At 40.8% G+C, this 18,052-nt stretch overlaps 1 protein-coding gene across 4 annotated transcripts in view; it reads left to right on the forward strand.

Moving 5' to 3' along the window:
• The window catches only part of LOC311272544 (alpha-1,6-mannosylglycoprotein 6-beta-N-acetylglucosaminyltransferase B-like), a 123,558-nt gene extending 106,560 nt beyond the window's left edge, over positions 1–16,998 (forward strand). For 2 of the 4 annotated variants that reach the window (XM_084379034.1, XM_084379037.1), the window contains 8 exons: positions 2,629–2,762; positions 3,805–3,938; positions 6,867–7,025; positions 7,328–7,474; positions 8,341–8,457; positions 11,789–11,863; positions 13,874–14,157; positions 15,963–16,998. In XM_084379034.1, the coding sequence (XP_084235160.1) occupies positions 2,629–2,762; positions 3,805–3,938; positions 6,867–7,025; positions 7,328–7,474; positions 8,341–8,457; positions 11,789–11,863; positions 13,874–14,157; positions 15,963–16,164 (1,252 nt within the window). In that variant the 3' untranslated portion in view covers positions 16,165–16,998. The remainder of the gene's footprint in view (positions 1–2,628; positions 2,763–3,804; positions 3,939–6,866; positions 7,026–7,327; positions 7,475–8,340; positions 8,458–11,788; positions 11,864–13,873; positions 14,158–15,962) is intronic. The other 2 variants (XM_084379035.1, XM_084379036.1) reach the window with 2 other exon arrangements.
• The last annotated feature ends 1,054 nt before the right edge of the window (positions 16,999–18,052 follow it).

The raw sequence follows: 18,052 nt of genomic DNA on the forward strand, positions 1-18,052 counted from the left end.
ACACAGAATGATTGCAATACAGAAAAAAACACTGAAACACCTCAAGAAAACATGACACCTCATTGCAGGGTGGCTATAACACAGAAATGTCATAATAAATGTTTTATAGCTGTCAGCTTAGACGAATCAAAGTGCAGCTCCCTGTTTGCACCAATGTCCAATAAGTATACAGAAATCCATCATCGAAACACACTGGGGAAACCAATTTCTCTGCTGTGAGCAGTTTCAATTGAGTATAAAACAAATGTACAGTCAAAGCTGAAGGCATCTGTAAGCTAATTATTATAGCCATGCTAGCTATGCTACCTTTCTGTAAAGTCTGAGTTGTAAAAATGTCATCTGTGGAGAAGCAGAAAGCATAGATGTCCTAAAAGAGTTTAAAATACTGCAGTAGCTTTTACCATTTTCCTTAGACAGAAAACATCCTATCTTCCTTTTATAGAAGCCATTTAAGTCCTAACTAGAACTGTAAAACTCATCCTGTCATGCCTGTATCAGTGTGTATAATGCACACAGCCTGTATCCTTGACAACAGCTGTGTCACTTCACTTGTCACCTGCTAGCTAGCTTGCTGTACTGGATGAGAAAAGGCGGATGTTCAATTTTGGCTCAGATGAGTCAGAAACAGTAATCGTGTCACTGGAGGTGAAAATATAGATACTCATTGATACATGGTCGTGGAAATGTAAAGCTAACAGGCTAATTACAGCATGAGCTTGTCCAACATTCACAGTGCTAAACTAATACGTGTTCCCTATCTTCTTCATTGTCATTGCCATATAAACCCAACAGCAATGTACCCTCTTATTTTTGGAAATGATTTTAAATTTAGGAGGGGTCTGTTCTATCCTAACTTTGGATTTCTAATTTAGTTTCATCCGAAACTAAGATAGACTGGACTAAGAAGACATGATTTCAGACTTTCAGATGAATTTCTGTAATGAGGTTCCTGGTTGAAACAAAATTTTCCAGACATCCGTTAAGTTTGTTCAGACGATGCAACCACAGTCCAAACACAATGCTAATGTAGTACAAATAATAATAATCACAACATAATAAAACCGTGTTCATCAAACTGATTAGTCATCCACTTAATTTACATATTTATTGCAACCACTTTAGGGCGCATTATTGCAGTTTTCGAATAATATTTCATAAAAATATTGGAAGTCACTAAATTGAAGGAACACGCACATGGTTGAGGGAAACTGGCTCAGGTGAAAAGATAATGCACTAAACATCACTTATGATGTGAAAATATGTACATACCTGTGTACCACTACAGTACATGGCCAGGAAACAGTTTAGTGACTTTTTTAATGAAGACTGTTGGTGGACTATCTCAGTTTTTCTCTTACACACACACGCACGCACACACGCACACAGTTATCATTCAGGAAAGAGTCTCAGAGCAGAAGAAGTGGACTCTGCCACCTATAGCTCTTGTTAATCCCCCTGAGCTCACAGTGTGGCCAGATTGAACACACTGCCTGCCACAGACAGGACATAGTGTAGTGAGCTCTCTCGCTCGCTCGCTCGCTTGCTCTCTCTCTCTCTCTCTCTCTCTCTCTCTCTCACACTCTCTCTCTCTCTCTCTCTCCTCTGCATGTGTATGTGTGTGTCTTTATGAATCTGTTATGTGTGCACACTCTCAGTCTTGTACTACTAAGCATTCACCTGGAAACCCTATCAGTGCCCTATCACAACCTCAACCTCAAAACCTCAAAGTGGTTTTTTTTGTATTCCTGTCAAACCTCCCACTCTGTACTTGGCAACTTCCAGGCAAAACTGCTAGATGCAATGCTTATTTTTGGCTTCAACTCTATTGTTAACTTTTGTTTATTTCACTTTTGACAATCCTGCAGCTATATACTATTTTTTGAGCTAACGTGGCAAGTATTGTAATCATTTTGTGCCACATGTATTAATGTTTTTTTGTCATTAAGCCTCTTGTCAAAGGAGAAAAACAGAATAATTTATACCAAACAGATTTACTAGTATTAAAGTGCGGGACAGATTTGTGTTGCATCCTGCGTTCAGTTTGTGCTCATGACCTGTGTAAATCTAGTGTATAATTTAGTCAGCACCCTTCATGAATATCCTGCGTTCAGTGAGGCAGAGCTCAGACTTGTCAGAGATCATGGTCAAGCATTGCACTAACGACACTATTACTCATAAAATTGCAATGACTGCAAGTGAAATCATTAACAAACTTAATAGAAAATTAGAAACAGGTTAAGTCAAGCACAAGACACACAATAGACTTAATGTGATTTAGTGTAAAGTAATTAAGTAAGTATTCATGGTGACCTTGCACCATTTTTATTTATTTGGCATGTTGATATCTTTATTTCAGCCCAACATTATTTAGCATTTATTAATAATAGTAATAATGCTGTGGTATAAAGCATTTATACTCCTCACACACATGTACAAATCATTCACAAGCATGTTTAAAACTGCTTATAAATACGTTCAAAAGTCATGATGTTGATGATGATGTTCTTAAAAGTACATTATAATGTCTTATTTTGTTATATACAGCTTATAAAACAAAGTCTTCCTGATATTTTTTGTCATGGAAGCTGGAACATTTTGTTTTAAAGTAGTTGTTCTGTGTTTTCACAGATGTCACATCCGTGTGATTGACACATTTGGGACTGAGCCAGCTTACAATCATGAGGAGTATGCAACGCTGCACGGCTACCGGACCAACTGGGGCTACTGGAACCTCAACGCCCGGCAGTACATGACCATGTTCCGTAAGAACCAAAACCCCAAATCTTTAAAAATCTCCTTTACATGTGTTTTTTTTTTTTATCTTGTGTAATACACATATATTGTCAGTATACATGGATGGTTGTTAGACATAATTGATCGTATTGATTTACATATTACATTTTTTTTTTTACTTCCGTATCCTCATATCTTCTCACTTTAATTTCAACAAAAAGTTAAAACTGTCACACACACATACTCAAACACACACAGACAGATCTGTCATCGTATGTGACAGTCATTCTAAAAATGGTAAAATGACTCCAATTCCATGTTTTCACTTCCTTTGACAGGTGCAGCTGCTTGTTCACATTAATTTGGAGAAATATGTCTAATGCAGCTATTTTCAGCTCCCCAGCAGCTTCTAGCATCCCTTCAAGCTCTTATCTGTTCTTTATTTCTTTAGTTCTTTATTTCTTTCTTTTTCCGTTTCTGTGTAATGCTACACAATGCGTCTGATCTACTGTTTTCCAAACCCTCAATGTTTCCTGTCTCCTGACTAAAACATGGACTACTTAACTCTTCCTCTTCTCTCATATTCAGTTCACGACGGTATAAATGACCTTTCAGCGATAGTTCACACTCAACAGCAGGACCATCATAACGTCAATATTTGGCCTACTGGTGACGCCTACGTCTCCCAACTGTCCGAAGCTATTTTGACTGACTCGACTACGTCATACTTATCAGATAGAGCAGCAGGAGCAATAATTTATTTCTTTTATTCAATATATGATAATGTGTACTGCAAAAAATCTCACGGGAAATTGACCCGTGAGGATGCAGTACTTACAATATTATGTAGTGAAAATAGTGAGTTGGTTAAGACTTAAAGGCTCACCATAGTACTTCCAAAACCATCTCACATAGCCTCACAGAGCCAATAATCAGTCTGACTTAACCGTTGAACTGAAGCAAACTAGGATGCATTGCTCTTTCTCTCTCTCCGTCTCTTACTCACAACAAAACTTTCTTTCTCCTTTCACTACCATCCTGCCTCTCCTTTCCTCTAACACACGCATTCAGCTCACACACCAGACAACTCATTCATGGGCTTCGTTTCGGAGGAGCTGAATGAGACGGAGAAGAGGAGCATCCAGCAGAACAAAGTCAACAACATGGCTGTAGTGTACGGGAAAGAGGCCAGCATGTGGAAGGTAGTACACACAGCAAATACACACACAAATGTGCACATTTAAAATTGCATGCACATACATGCATGGATGCAAATGTTTTTAGCCTCCATGCATACACATAAAGAATGTCTGACAAATACAAACATGGAAAAGTTCCACTGTATGCTGCTCCATTAAATTCAAACAGGAGTTAAATGCAGGTTTAAATCTCTTGTAGGCTCTTTTAATGTTGACACGCACACACACACACACATACACACACACACACACACACACACACACACACACTCACACACAATACCCCCCAACAATATACTGCAGTGTTAACAGAAAAATCCAATGACAGCATTTTGCACTCCCTGCTGTTTGCACCATTACAGCTCAGCATCATGTGGCTCTACATACACAATTGTACAGTTTTAATTTACAGGCAATCTTCCTCTCAAAAGCTGTCTGCTTGTTCCTCTGCATGCTGCAGAGGGGCGCAGTTGTGGCTCCATTGTTAAAATGATTATAAAGATGTTGTTTGCTGCCTTTACTTCCCCCATCTGTCTATACAATTCCCTGGATTTCTTTACAGTCGGTGCTGGTGAAAGAGACGAGCACAGCACAGAGATGAGGGGTTTTAACAGTACACTACTGTAAACTGCAACAGCCCTGTGCAAAGGCAGAAAACGCCTCCTGGCTCTTCTTTGTTCCCCCATTGTTGTGTATATACATTTTTATCTGAATTTTATTTTCCTATCTCTTTTTTTTCTGTCTTTTTCTCTTTCGGCGTATCGGACTGGATGCTCATTAGCTTCAGGTAAGAGCCTGTCACTTTCACCACACATTCCTGTTGTGTCCATCATCTGTAAAAAAGAACAAAGTTACTCTAAGCTGTCAAGGATACACACAAGCATTTATACAGACAAAGCTATTGTAAGGGTTGGATCCAGAAAAGTGATTTGTGAGAAGCTACTTGTCACCAATTCACAAGTACACTCAAATGCATCGCAGCATTCACAGGGACAGCCATCACATCAGTTTTATCTATAACAGCCATTATCTTTTTATCCTCTGAGAAGGCACAAGGACTGGTCAGACAGCCAGTCATTTTTATTTGTATTATTTATTTTTTTGCTAGATGAGGATTCAGGGCATACGTGGCTAATTCAGCACTAATGACGATGTTTATCTTCTCAAGTGACTTGCACCTTATTTACAGCTAATACTTAGCTTCAAATAAGAAGCCTGCTTTTGTCTGCCTCTGTTTAAAACTCAGAGACCCATTGTTTCCAAAATTATTATGAATCTTGTCTACCTGCTGCAGTTGTCTTTGTTAATTATTCAACAACAAAAAGCTGGATAGGCGTACCAACAGTAAGGAGGGTGAAGCTTTTTGAGGTCGTACCCTTCCTACCTGCCATGCAAATCAAACAATTTTCTTAAGCCTACATTTCAAGAAATAAGGTGAGGAAAAAAGCATAGCAGAGCATACTTATTACCAGTCCTACTCCAATGTTGAGATCTGCTCTCTTCCACGCCTGTAGTTTCTCCTTCTGCTAATTCATGTTGTCTGCTGCACTTAGGGCCTGAGCTAATCTCCTAATTGGCTGGGAAAATCCTCGCAGAGGAAGCTATCGATCGGTACAGCCTCCAATTACGACTGCGGGGGGCCACACCACAGTACAGGGATATGCAGTAAGCTGCTTAACACCAGACGGCCGGTCAATACTCTGGCCCGGGGTTACGCTCCGTTCACATCATTCAGTTGGGGTTGTTAACTGATGCTGGTTGGTTTTTGTTCTCCCAGTCATTATGCTCAACCTTGACTTTGAAAGTGTGCCCTCCGGATCTCCTCAATTGAGTTTAATGCTAATACTCCTCAGAAATATAAGAGGCAATAAATGAGCACATGCCACATGGCCACACAGCCGCAACTGCTGCTGGTAAACTCCCCTGTTTCCTTTTTGCCCCTCACTGTCCCTATCCAACAATGGCAAACATGCCCAAAAAATAATCTTATCTAATATATGAGAGATTAATTCTCACCAGTGAGTAAGTGCAGGTGAAGCTTTATCGCGCCTCTCACACCCACACAAGCCCCATCATTCTGTAAGGGAGATAGCAATCTGCTAAGAGTTCAACAGTATTTTATTTTTCCATTCAAAAGTCCTTCTTTTTCCCTTCGAGTTAATAGCCTGTTGATTTCCTGAATACATGATATTCTTTTACTTTTGACACAGAAGCTTTTAAACCAGATTCTGTATCTCAGGGTCAGTTTAATTCCACGAGCGAGGAGACCTCTCACTGCGTGATAGGGTAAGCAGGGTACAGCTGCCAAATGTGTATCCAGTGGGTGTCTTGCAAATTGCAATGAGAAAGCAGGGCAGTGATAGCAGCAGTAGTAGAGAGAGTGGTTCAGGGATTAGTCTGAAATAATTTTCATTCAAGTACGTGTTTACCATCGACAACCTGAAGATGAAGAAGCTCTGTGACAATAGGACTTTTGTTTCTGGTTGAAAGAAGAGATTTGATTGTCATCTCAACTAGGAATTCAGAATTATGTATTATTTGTTCACTTTTCTGACAACAGCAGCAGAAAAATGAGAGACTAAATGATTAGTTTGGCAAAAAACCTTCATAAAAGTGACCTGAAAACACGAGTGTGGAAACATGCTGTGTCATATGTAAGATGTATCCACCGTAGATGCAAATGTTGAGAGAAACATGCACACAATAAACTGAACTGTACGAACATACTGACACCAAAAGGTTGACTGCTTCGCACACAGACAGCAGGTAGTTTACAAACAGATCAGACAAAACAAACACAACAACACTCTGCACTTTAATCATAGTCTTCTCTATGCTGTTCTTTTCTGACACACTCTTTTTGCAGTACTCCCTCCTCTCTTCACCCTTTGCCCTCGATCTCACCAACCCATCTTTTTCCCCCTCCTCTCCCAGCAGGGTAAGGAAGGGTTCCTGCAGATTCTCCACAGGTACATGGAGGTCCACGGCACAGTGTATTATGAGACCCAGAGGCCCCCGGAGGTCCCGGCCTTCGTGAAGAACCACGGCCTGCTGCCCCAGCATGAGCTGCAGCAACTGCTGCGAAAGGCCAAGGCAAGACAGCGAAGGAAATATCACCGACACACATCCCCCATCTGCTGAAATCTCATTGCTGCTGTCATTCTTAGCCATGTCTTCCACTACTTACACATATTACAATAACTGATCTCAGGATATGTGGGCTGACAGAGAATATGAGGAGTAGCTGCCAAGAGTGGGAGAGAGGTTAATGAAGAGTCAACCGGGGAGAGTAAATCTGTCTGGAAAGCACGACAAAAGAGGAGAAAATGAATATTACATTAACTGTTAAGTTAAATATCTTAATTACAAAATAACTCTCCTGATTGTTTTTCTAGCTCTTCATTGGCTTTGGTTTCCCCTACGAAGGGCCAGCCCCTCTGGAGGCGATAGCCAATGGCTGCATCTTCCTGCAGCCCAAGTTCATCCCGCCTCACAGCTCTCTCAATCATGAGTTCTTCAGAGGGAAGCCCACTTCCAGAGAGGTAAGCTCATTCTTGTTCATTACTCCGCACCATCATGATAAGAACATTTTTGCGGTTATCACTCCCAGCCAACCAGTAGATCCATTAAAAGAACTGGCAGCACATGTAAGTCCTTGATAACTGGCCGCAACATGGTGCTCCTTGAACAACATGATCTATGTTGCTACTCATGATTGCACACGTAATTTTGGGGAAATAATTGCAGTACATTCTGTGACCCAGTATGTTCTTTAAAGCCTTGAGATCATTAAAATGCTGCAAAAAGCTGATATGCTAGCTCTGCTCTAAATGTTTCACAGTATATTCATTGTATCATTCAATATTCTAATATTTTTTTCCAACATGTAAAATGATTGGCATGTATTTAATACAATCAAATGCCCAAAATTAAAAAAATATATCATCATTGGGGTGCCATGGGGATGAGTCATACAACCTGTGCTCTTCTTGTTTCCCCATCTTGAAGTCAATGGGGTTTTTTTAATGAGTTTTTAGTTAAATGCTTGAAATAACATCTGCGGTTAACACAAGCTTAAGATATTTTCACATTTCATTCTACAACATGAAATACTTAAATAGATACGCCTCATTTGATTAAAAAAACTAACAAATGACTAAATGAGACTGCAGAGGTTGCCGAGGAAAAACGTCATCACGTCGAACACGTAGACTCATCTACCCACTAGTCCGTCTTTACAGGTGGATTTTAGTTGAAAACTATTGTACCTCTAACTTTACAACCTATAGATTGATCAGTTTATAGTAAAGGTTGTATAGTATGGTGTAGTACAAAAACCCTTTAATGCTGTTTAGGACATTTATTTTAGTCACTCACTCACTGTATAGCCTTCTTGTGTTTTCTGCAGGTGTCCTCCCAGCACCCATATGCAGAGCAGTACATCGGCAGACCTCACGTCATGACGGTGGACTACAACAACTCCCTAGAGTTTGACTCTGCCATCAGGGAAATCATGAGAACCAAGGTGCTAATGCACACTGTGCACTGTAACTCCCAGTGGTAGAAAACATTTGCATTGTGTAACGATGTTTACAATTCTCTCTGCAGCTAAGCTGTCAGGCAGTGACGTCAAATTTAAATAGAAAAGCCTTCACTTTCCATTCAGCAGCCAAAGCAATCAGCACACAGAATCATCTGCTGTGAATCATATCTGTTCAACACTACAAAGGAAGAAACGATAATAAAATAGGAGGAAAAGTTTGTTTTCAGCATCAGAGTTGTGATAATGAATCACTGTATTCTTTAACTCTGTGAGGTTAGATTTGTAGATGTCCTTTATTCTCTCTTTCAGTGTTTTTACTTCTAGTGTTCTCGGGGTTTTTAAACTTGGACACAATGGCACAGGAGCTTTCTCCGCAGTGAAGTCTTGCCAGCGTGTAGGTAGCAGTCTGATATCGCAGAGTGCTGCTGAACTTTTCCATGCGGGAAATGTGGGCTGATAGAGAATATGAGGAGGCTAGAAGCTGCCAAGAGTGGGAGAGAGGTTAATTAAGGAGTCAACCAGGGAGATTAAATCTTTCTGGAAAGCACGACAAAAGGGGAGAAAATGTGAAAAGAATAGAGAGAGATGAACGTACAGACGGAGAAACAAAAAGATCAAGAGAGAGTCTGAGCCGCAGAATGACTAAATGTCTGCGTGGTTACAAAAACCTTATGGTCTCATTAAAAGGGGAAACTGAGGTGGCAACCAGGCGACATGTGCACTTTGAAATAACCACAACATTAACATTTTATAGCCCAAGCTAAGTATCATTTGCAAACTTTAAGTTTGCAGGTGCATGAAATCAACACGTTAAATGAGAGATTAAGCAGTGGATCTCTATTAGATACAAGGCTTTCATTGTCTTTAGAAAGCATTATCTCAGGCAGTGCACCCACACATGGATAGTGCAGAGAAAACACAAAGCTAGCAGGAGATTCATTGGCTGTTCAGTAGCTTTTATCAAAGTTAGTGATATTTAAAGCTTGGGAAATCATATCCATCAATAAAACACAGTATTTCTTTCTATTTCAGCCATTTAACTAATTCCATATTGTCTTTAATAAAGAGAAAGAGCCACGGTAACGATCCAACGAACTGCATGAAGGGCACTGAGGGATCACATGCAGCAGGGAGAGCGCTGTCTGCATGATCCTTTAAACGCTCTGTAATAAATTGTGCCTTTAGCAGATTAGAGAGTAGTGTGCACAGAGATGAGAGGAAAGGTGATGTCTGTAGTGGTGTGTGTGTGCACGCGCGCGTGTGTCTGCTCTCCGCGTCTTGTCTGTGTTGTCAGACAAGCGACAGTTCAGCAGCACAGGCTGACTGCTCCGTCTCCGTCTGCACTGTCAGACCACTGAGAGAGAGCTGATGGACCCCTTCACCCTTCACTGGAGGCACAATGCCCCGGCACACACACAAACACACACGCACACACACACACAGCGAGAGAGATGATATTCTTCTCATGCAACTATCCGAACATAAACACATAACTACGATTAGAGAGACACTGGAATTGCAAAGATCAGAAATATCAGCACACAGAGCGTTACCTGCACGTTACAGCCATTAACTTCAAGACACACACTCAAACATACGTGCTGTTTGTGAGAGTGAGTGTGTGCGTGTGTGCGCGTGTGCGTGTGTGTGTGTGTGTGGCAGAGGCTCATGTTCAGTCATGCAGGACAAAGCAATCTCTGGCTGGCTGACAAATCCTCATGTGCCAATAAATCCTTTCTTCATCTCTCTCTTTCTTCACCTCTTTCTGTCTTTCAGTCTGTTTTCTTTTTTTCTTTCTTTCATTCTCTCTGTCTGGTCCTTTTTTCTTTTTCTCTTTCATCCTAAGTTTGGTTTTCTCCTTTCCTTCATCTGTTCCTCCTTTCTGTCTCTGTTTTTTCTAGTTTCTGTCCTTTAATCTCTCTCCTTCCATCCCCCTGATGTGTAGTTTGCAGTAGAACACCTCTGTGTTCAACATCACCATCTTTTTTTGGCTCAATATTCGCTGCAGTAGTCGATTAAATTGGTATTAATAGAAGCTTATTTTTTCAAACCACATGGAAAAAAGTTTGGTGGTTAATTTTTGTTTTGAGAAATGTGCAATATTTTTAGTTGGTGGCTTTGCTCTACCAATTAAACAACTGTATTATCGTTGGACCTTTGTAAATTTGAGGGGAAGAAAATCAAGGTCTAGAATGTTTTTGAAAATATACATAATAGACATAAGTCTTTGAAAGTGCTTGAATTTATTTAGTTGGTGCAATGATACAAATCTAAGTTGATGCACAGATCTGTGTTTAAACTATGCAATGTTGGTTTCTTGACTTTGAATGAATTAGGTTTGGAAAGTCCTTGAAAAGTCCTTGAATTTGATGTTTAAGACTCTTCTAATTTTCTCCTATTAACGAGAACAGGCTCTGAGTCCCCTTGCCTGGTTAACTAAAGCTCAATGAGAGAAGTGACAGAGAGAAGAGGACAAACTCTGTTGCACACGGTAGACTGTAATTGCAGGAAGTGTGTGCGTCTGTGTGTGTCTGCGTGTCGACGTGTTTACTTTCGGCTCCAGCTTACGAAGTCGATTAACATAAGGCTTTGATCAGATTTGCAGTGTGCGTAACTTTGTAAATTGCATCATCCCTGCATACTTGCTTCTCGGTGGTTTTCACTTGAAATGGGCCAAGTCTGATTTCACACATGGTTGAGCATTAGACTGCTTTGATTTCAGATTGGAAATGCAATTTAGTGAGTCGGGTATCGTTTACAAAGGCAGGTCTTTGGCGTTGGGGTATAAAGACAAGGCACATCGATCTCTCTGAAGTCTGGCATTCAGAGGAAGAGTGTTTTCATTTGTAAAGTCAATCATATAGCTTTATTTAGCTTTTTTATCCAGTCTGCTGATTTTTCAGTTGGGATATCAACAATAAAAAGCATTTTTTAAAATCAGATAATTCAATTTGTATCAATCGTGGTGAGTTTTGTGTCAGTTTGTTTGCCTTGGTATTAACACAAAAGAATACATGCTCATCTCTAATTAGGCCAGTCAAAAGTGTGCTTTAGTTATAAAACTGCACATCACTGCAGGGGATGATCTATTGGTATGCAAATAAAGCCTAATGAGTTTCCCAGCAGTGACACTGTGATTAGGCCTTACGCAAATGTGACAATAGAAACATTCATCTGTTGAAATTAACAAGGAGAAGAGACAATTTATTGCAATTAGCATGAACAATGAAATGTAAAAAAATAAAACATAAAAAATGATTTTAATATGTGCAAAATAACAACGTGGTGAGGACTGTGTTTGTGTGTTTTTCAGGTCGAGCCATATCTGCCTTACGAGTACACCTGTGAGGGGATGCTGGAGAGGGTCCACTCCTACATCCAGCATCAGGTGAGGTCCATGTGAAGACGAATATTGACAGAGCGTTGGACAAAACAGAGATTGGACAGAGCAGAGATTCTCTCTCTCATTTCCTCGTCCTCCCTCTCACTCACTCATGCATACACTCTTTTCTCCAGTGATCAAACTCCCCACTCTGCTCAATATTTCATCGGTGTATCTCTGCTGGTGTGTGTGTGTGTGTGTCTCTATACTCCATGTATGTAGACTTATGATTAATCTACATGCTAACTCTCATTACGAACCACATATCTGCCCTCGGGCTCTGAGGCAGAAGGTCTACTGACACTAATGAGAAGGGATGAGTAAGGAGGGGGAGCATAAGTGTGGGCATGATGATGATGGAGCATGGGGATGAAGGAAGGTTTTTTTTAATAATCCCACATTAGATGTCAGACAAACTGCAGAGGGTTTCTTCACAGCAGCTGGTCTGAACAAAGAAAACTTCACTACAGCATTCTTACTCTTGGAAAAGAGAAACAGGATAAACTTAAACCAGACCCCCCCTGTTTAGCACAAGATTTAAAGAAGAGACCTGCAGTTAAAGTCGATCAACCTTTGTGCTTTATGTAGAGTTTAACTACTATCCTGAACAAAACGTATTTGTCAGCATATATGCACAAGTGATAATGATACAGCGGCTTAGCTGTTGCAGTCGACACTTTTACGATTTATAGATGTTTTTGCAGGTTTCAATATATTTACTTTTCATCCACTTCTTTGTCAAGTATATTGTTATATTATGTGAAGTGCAGTCAGTGATGGAAAGTAACATTGTCTCGAGCACTGTACTTGAGTACAATTTTGAGGTACTCGTACTTTCCTTGAGTATTTCCCTTCCTTCACCTGCTGGGAGAGCACCTCTGCAGCTTTATACTTCTACTCCACGACAGTTATTTGACAACTTTAGTTATTTGGCAGATTTAGTTTAGTAATGCAAAATATTAGCAACAAATAAATTATGATGGAATCTTATAGTTTAAGATAAACCTTTATTGATCCCTGAGGGTAATTTGACAAGATACCCATCATATAATCCAATAATATGTTATATATTATTCAGAAATATGCCGTACTGCATGATGAGTAATTACTTTAGGCACTTTAAGTGTAAATTCTTTTGCTCATACTTTTGTACTTTACTGAAGTAAAAATTTAAATGCACAACTTTTACTTGTAACACCATTTCTACACCGTGGTACTGCTACTTTTACTAAAGTACAATACTGAGTACACCTTCCACCACCTTTGAATACAGCACAGCTTGTTGTTTAAAGGTGCTATACAAATTTGCTTTCAGTTGTCTATACAACAATATTCCGGCAGTGTGCAAACACTTTATGACTCATGACTCAGCTTAACTTACTATCTTCATTTTATATTATTTCCTCAGTTTGAAGCTACAACCTGATCTTTTTGTTGAAATTAGTGTAGGTGGCAGCAGCAACCTGCAGTATGATACAGGCTGTGAGTAGTTTTGGATGTATCCAACAGCTGTGGAGGTGGAGACGGCACTAATTGCTCACCGTCTAAAACAATCGTCACTATAAAGGAGCGGTTCACATATTTCCAAGCCTGTCCTTAAATATTAGTGAATAGAAGTGATGAGGGAAAATATCCACAGTCCTCATTCTGTGCAAAAAATAAGTTTCCAGGTGAAGTTCCTTCTTTGTGTTACAATCCCTCTGCCAGATCTCAGCAAGGAAGCGTTTTCAAAGAGGGACGCATACTGCTGAAGCTTCATACTTGAGAATGTATTTTTGCACAGAATGTTGACATGCATTGAATTTTCATTGAGTAGAGATCTCATTCCTCTTGTTCTCTTGAACAAGCAAGAAAAGTATTGTTTTGAGACAGACTTGAAAAAGTGAACCTATCCCTCATGCTTTTACCTGAGCTGCATTGCTAATCTGCCTATAAACACAATAAAAGTCAGATTCTTCAGTCACAATAATATGTTTGCACAAACTAACAAGACGCCAACTTGTCTTTCCCCTCCAGGACTTCTGCGCCCCAGAGCCTCCCTTCATCCTAGCCAACCTCTCCAGACAGGGCTCTGCTGGTGGCAGCAGGATTACGGGACCTCTGTTTGTGCCCCTGCCCAACTCCACAGCCGTCGGCTGGGCCACCAATGTGACGGCTCCCTCCGCCTGGCCTCCTCTCAGCTCCCTCAGGCTGCTCGTATCTCAAGAGGGCCAGTCCTGTGTGGAGGCGTGCCAGTCAGCTGGTTTCATCTGTGAGCCCGCTCACTTCCGCTTCATCAACAACAAGGAAGCCCTGCGCGGGTTAGTAGGGCTGGTTGATATGGCAAATATATAATACATGTTTTCCATATTGATCGATATCAATATTTATCGTAATCATTTGATAACGCTGCCAGTTTTAAGGGTATCTGATTATGGCTGAAGCCTGAAGAAATCATAGCTTGGTTTAAAATATATTTTGCCATTAAAAATATATATATTTAACAATATCTAGGCTTAATATAAACATTTAAGTTTGCTTCAACAAAACAGTACAAGTTAGCTTAACTTATAAAACAGCGGTGTAGTCACTGGTATGGTGCCTTCTGAGGTGGTGAAAACTAATTGTTTTTCCCGTCTTTGTCGGCAGCAACAAACGGCACATTTTTAAGACTGTCTAAATGTGCACTTTGTCGCTTATGAAATATTCAAACCACTTCTATATAATTGACGAGTTTTTTGGCATCATTTTCACGAGCTGTAAGTTGTAACACAAGTTCACGTTCAGCACTTTTGCCTTAAGTATAGCCATGTTAAAACTGACTGTCCGGATGATGTCTGTAGTGATCGCGTCACCTGCACGTTACAGCCAATTACTTCAAGACACACACTCAAACATACGTGTGTGTGTGTGTGTGTGTGTGTGTGTGTGTGTGTGTGTGTGTGTGTGTGTGTGTGTGTGTGTGTGTGTGTGTGTGTGTGTGTGTGTGTGTGTGTGTGTGTGTGTGTGATAGGCTGTTAGATCTATCCTTATAAAGGAAAAATGTCCAAAGTTTATGATCTCTACTGACATAATTTTAGCTCAATCCTATAGTGTTTAAAAAAAGAAATAGTGATTGAGTCCTTGAGTCCTGCTATATCTGTATTCTATAAGTGAGCCAGAAGTTATGTCGATCTGAGTCATATGGGACCTACATGGCAACCATGTGATGAACTGGCAACTTATCCAGGGTTTACCCCGCCGATGCCCAACGTCAGCTAGGATCAGCTCCTGGCCCCCCGTGACTCTGAAAGGATAGATACACCATTCCCTCAAATTATCCAGAGAGATATTCTTTAAGACAAGAAGATGGCTGCTGTATTCTTTGTTTGTCTTTTGGCGCATAAATCAAGGTCCCTTAAAGGAAAACAGCAGCTCTGTAGCTAAAAGGCTCCTGGTGGTTACTCTTCATCTACACCTGATCTATATGTCTGCACTGCCTGGATGGTTTCTTGTATATTAGTTGACTTTAAAAACAGGTGAGGCTGAACGTCACCAGATATTTATTTAGTTTACTGTACCAGCTGAACTAGAAACTTCAGTTTTAGATGCTGCCTGTTTCTGCAGCTCAGAGACTAGAAAGCCTGCTGGTGTTTGAGTCTCTGCTCTGTGCACCCCCCTCCTCCTCACTGCTATCAGCTTTCAGCTCTTATTCTTCGCTCTTGTTTCATCCTCCAAGTATCTTTTGTGTTTACTTCCTTTGCTCCGTCTGTCCTGGTTTACAGTGCTGCTCTCCTTTGTTTCTGTTCTGTCTCATCCTCCCATCCAGCCCAAGTCTCTGACACGACAAGTTATCTGTCTCACACTGACATCTCGTACCTGCCTCGCAGGTTTTCCAACTTCCCTGTCACTTTTTTCACTAAACTTCATCGTTCTCTTTTTAAATTGGCATCTGAAATGTGATCAAAGTCTTTTGTCTGTGTCGACTTTCCATTTATTTTGAGGTTATGCCAATTCCACATTCCTGTTTCTTGTCTCAAATGCAAAAGGTTCTGATCCTGTGAAGAACATTTCCCCTGTGATCAAACCCAGTGAGCTGCTATTTCAGGTTGTATTCAGACCTCCTCACCTCCGTTTCACCCCTCAGGTTGGAGGTGCAGTGCGAGGTTGTGGACTCGGAGATCAACCACATCCTTCCAGCCTTCTCGGTGGTGCGGCGGGAGTGTGGCCTCCAGCGGGAACCCCTTCTCTTCAGTTGTGCAGGGCACTCCCCCAAATACAGACGACTTTGCCCCTGCAGGGACTTCCGCCACGGCCAGGTGGCGCTGTGCAGAGACTGTCTACAGTGACGAAACAGACGCAAAAGACTTAGATGCAGATTGGCGAGGGGGACAGGGCACCCACAGGTCAGAACAGGTGTAGAGCTGCGGTAAATTAGGCAGCCTCCCCTCCAAAAACAGTGAATGTAGAATGACGAGGAACATGCATGGATTTGAAGAGCTGGAGGAAGGCCTGAATGGTCTGGTTGACTGTATTTGTTGTAACAGCTTTCAAACTTGCTGGAGATAAAAGGCAGTAAGACTCAGAGCAGGGCTCCAATGATACCAGGTGTCATCCAGAACAGGGGAAAGACCTTTGTTAGCAACATACTTTCACATAAACCCTCTGACTACAGGACAATATTTTCTACAAGATGTTGACCAGTGATATGAAACACAACATGTAATTTCTGGAGCTGCATCTCACCAAAAATTTGGTGTTTTAGTTGGAAAATATACACGTGAAGAAGCGTGTGACTGCAGAGAAACTCGACTTTAGTGTCATTCCATGACAGAGACTTCAAATATCTCGGGTTGGTGAAGGCAACCTCGGGTCAATATCTAATCTCCTCTCTGCACTTGGACAAAGGATGATGGACAACCAGGTTATCTGCCCCGCTTTTTCTCCCCTCCTCCAATGATGGGCAGAGTCATTTATCAGACTGAACCCAAAGTCTGAGGCAACATCGGTCAATGCAATCATCTCTGGTCGCAAAAAAATATAGGAGGAGGAGGACAGAGGACAAAGATAAAGGGTACAAGATTATTTTTCAATAAATAAGCCTTTAGAGCTCTCAGCTGGATTTTTAAAGAGTCCTCTGGGCTTTATGATGGAAAAACAAATCATAAAATAAAAAAAGTCAGATCAAAGTGTTGAGGTGTTTTTTGTGTTGTGTTGCGTCTTCACTCAGTTCCTTCTCTTCTTGCTCCTACACCCATCTGTTACTATCCTCCCACCATTCACATTCACAGGATTTTGATCAATCCGTCCGACTGTGGGCAGAAACGTTTGATCTTTTTTCACATGAGCTGACAGCCTTCACAGGCCGAAGCCCTCAGTGAGAAGTGAGAAGTGACGGACCATGTGACAGATCAGATTCCAGATTCAGAATATGTAGTATGTCATAGTCACCTATGTGCTTTTACTGTTTTAAGTTTATAACATTGAAAAGAATATTTAATATCTTCACTAATTTAACCAGTTTTATATTGGCTTGAGTTTGGTCCTGGAGACTGTCCAGAGGCATTCTGGGTAATACAGGAAATCATCAGCAAAGGCAGGTTTAAAGGAAACTTTGGCGCAACATTACAGTACTCCATTAGTGAATAACAGCTGGAATAATTTGCACGTCACAAACTGATGACATAGTTTGGTAACATTATAAACTGACTCATATCACCAACATCTGTCACATCCATGATTGCGGCAACTGGTACCTTGTTCGCTCAGGTACAAATAGGGGAGTGTTGGTGTTACCACTTTTGACATATTGAATTATATTTTCACACGCTGGCCTCCAAACTAGAGTTTCCCTGAGACTTTTAGTGGGTCTGCGATGACCAGACGTCCTGATTTGTCCAGGTCAGTCCCAATTTATGGCTTCGTGTCCAGGTGTCCCAAATCTTTGACATCTCTGTCCCCCTTTACGCCACATGCTCCAAAAACCTGCAGGTATGTTGCATTTTTCAGTGCGCAAACACATACAGCTTTTATTACAGTGAACACATGTGGAAACAACTCGGCATCAGGAGGAGTCAGTTTAGTTAAAGAAAACACTCACAAAGTCATTTCAGTTCACTGTTTGATGCAGAAAGTTTGTTTTGACTGATTTATTATTTTTTGAAGCCAAATTAGATTTACCACAACTGTAGTGAAAGCAATCTGTAGAATCAATAGACGGCTCTTTGATTAACTATT

The sequence above is a fragment of the Pagrus pagrus genome (genome assembly GCF_965226575.1).
Source record: "Pagrus pagrus genome assembly, chromosome: 2".
Taxonomy (NCBI): domain Eukaryota; kingdom Metazoa; phylum Chordata; class Actinopteri; order Spariformes; family Sparidae; genus Pagrus; species Pagrus pagrus.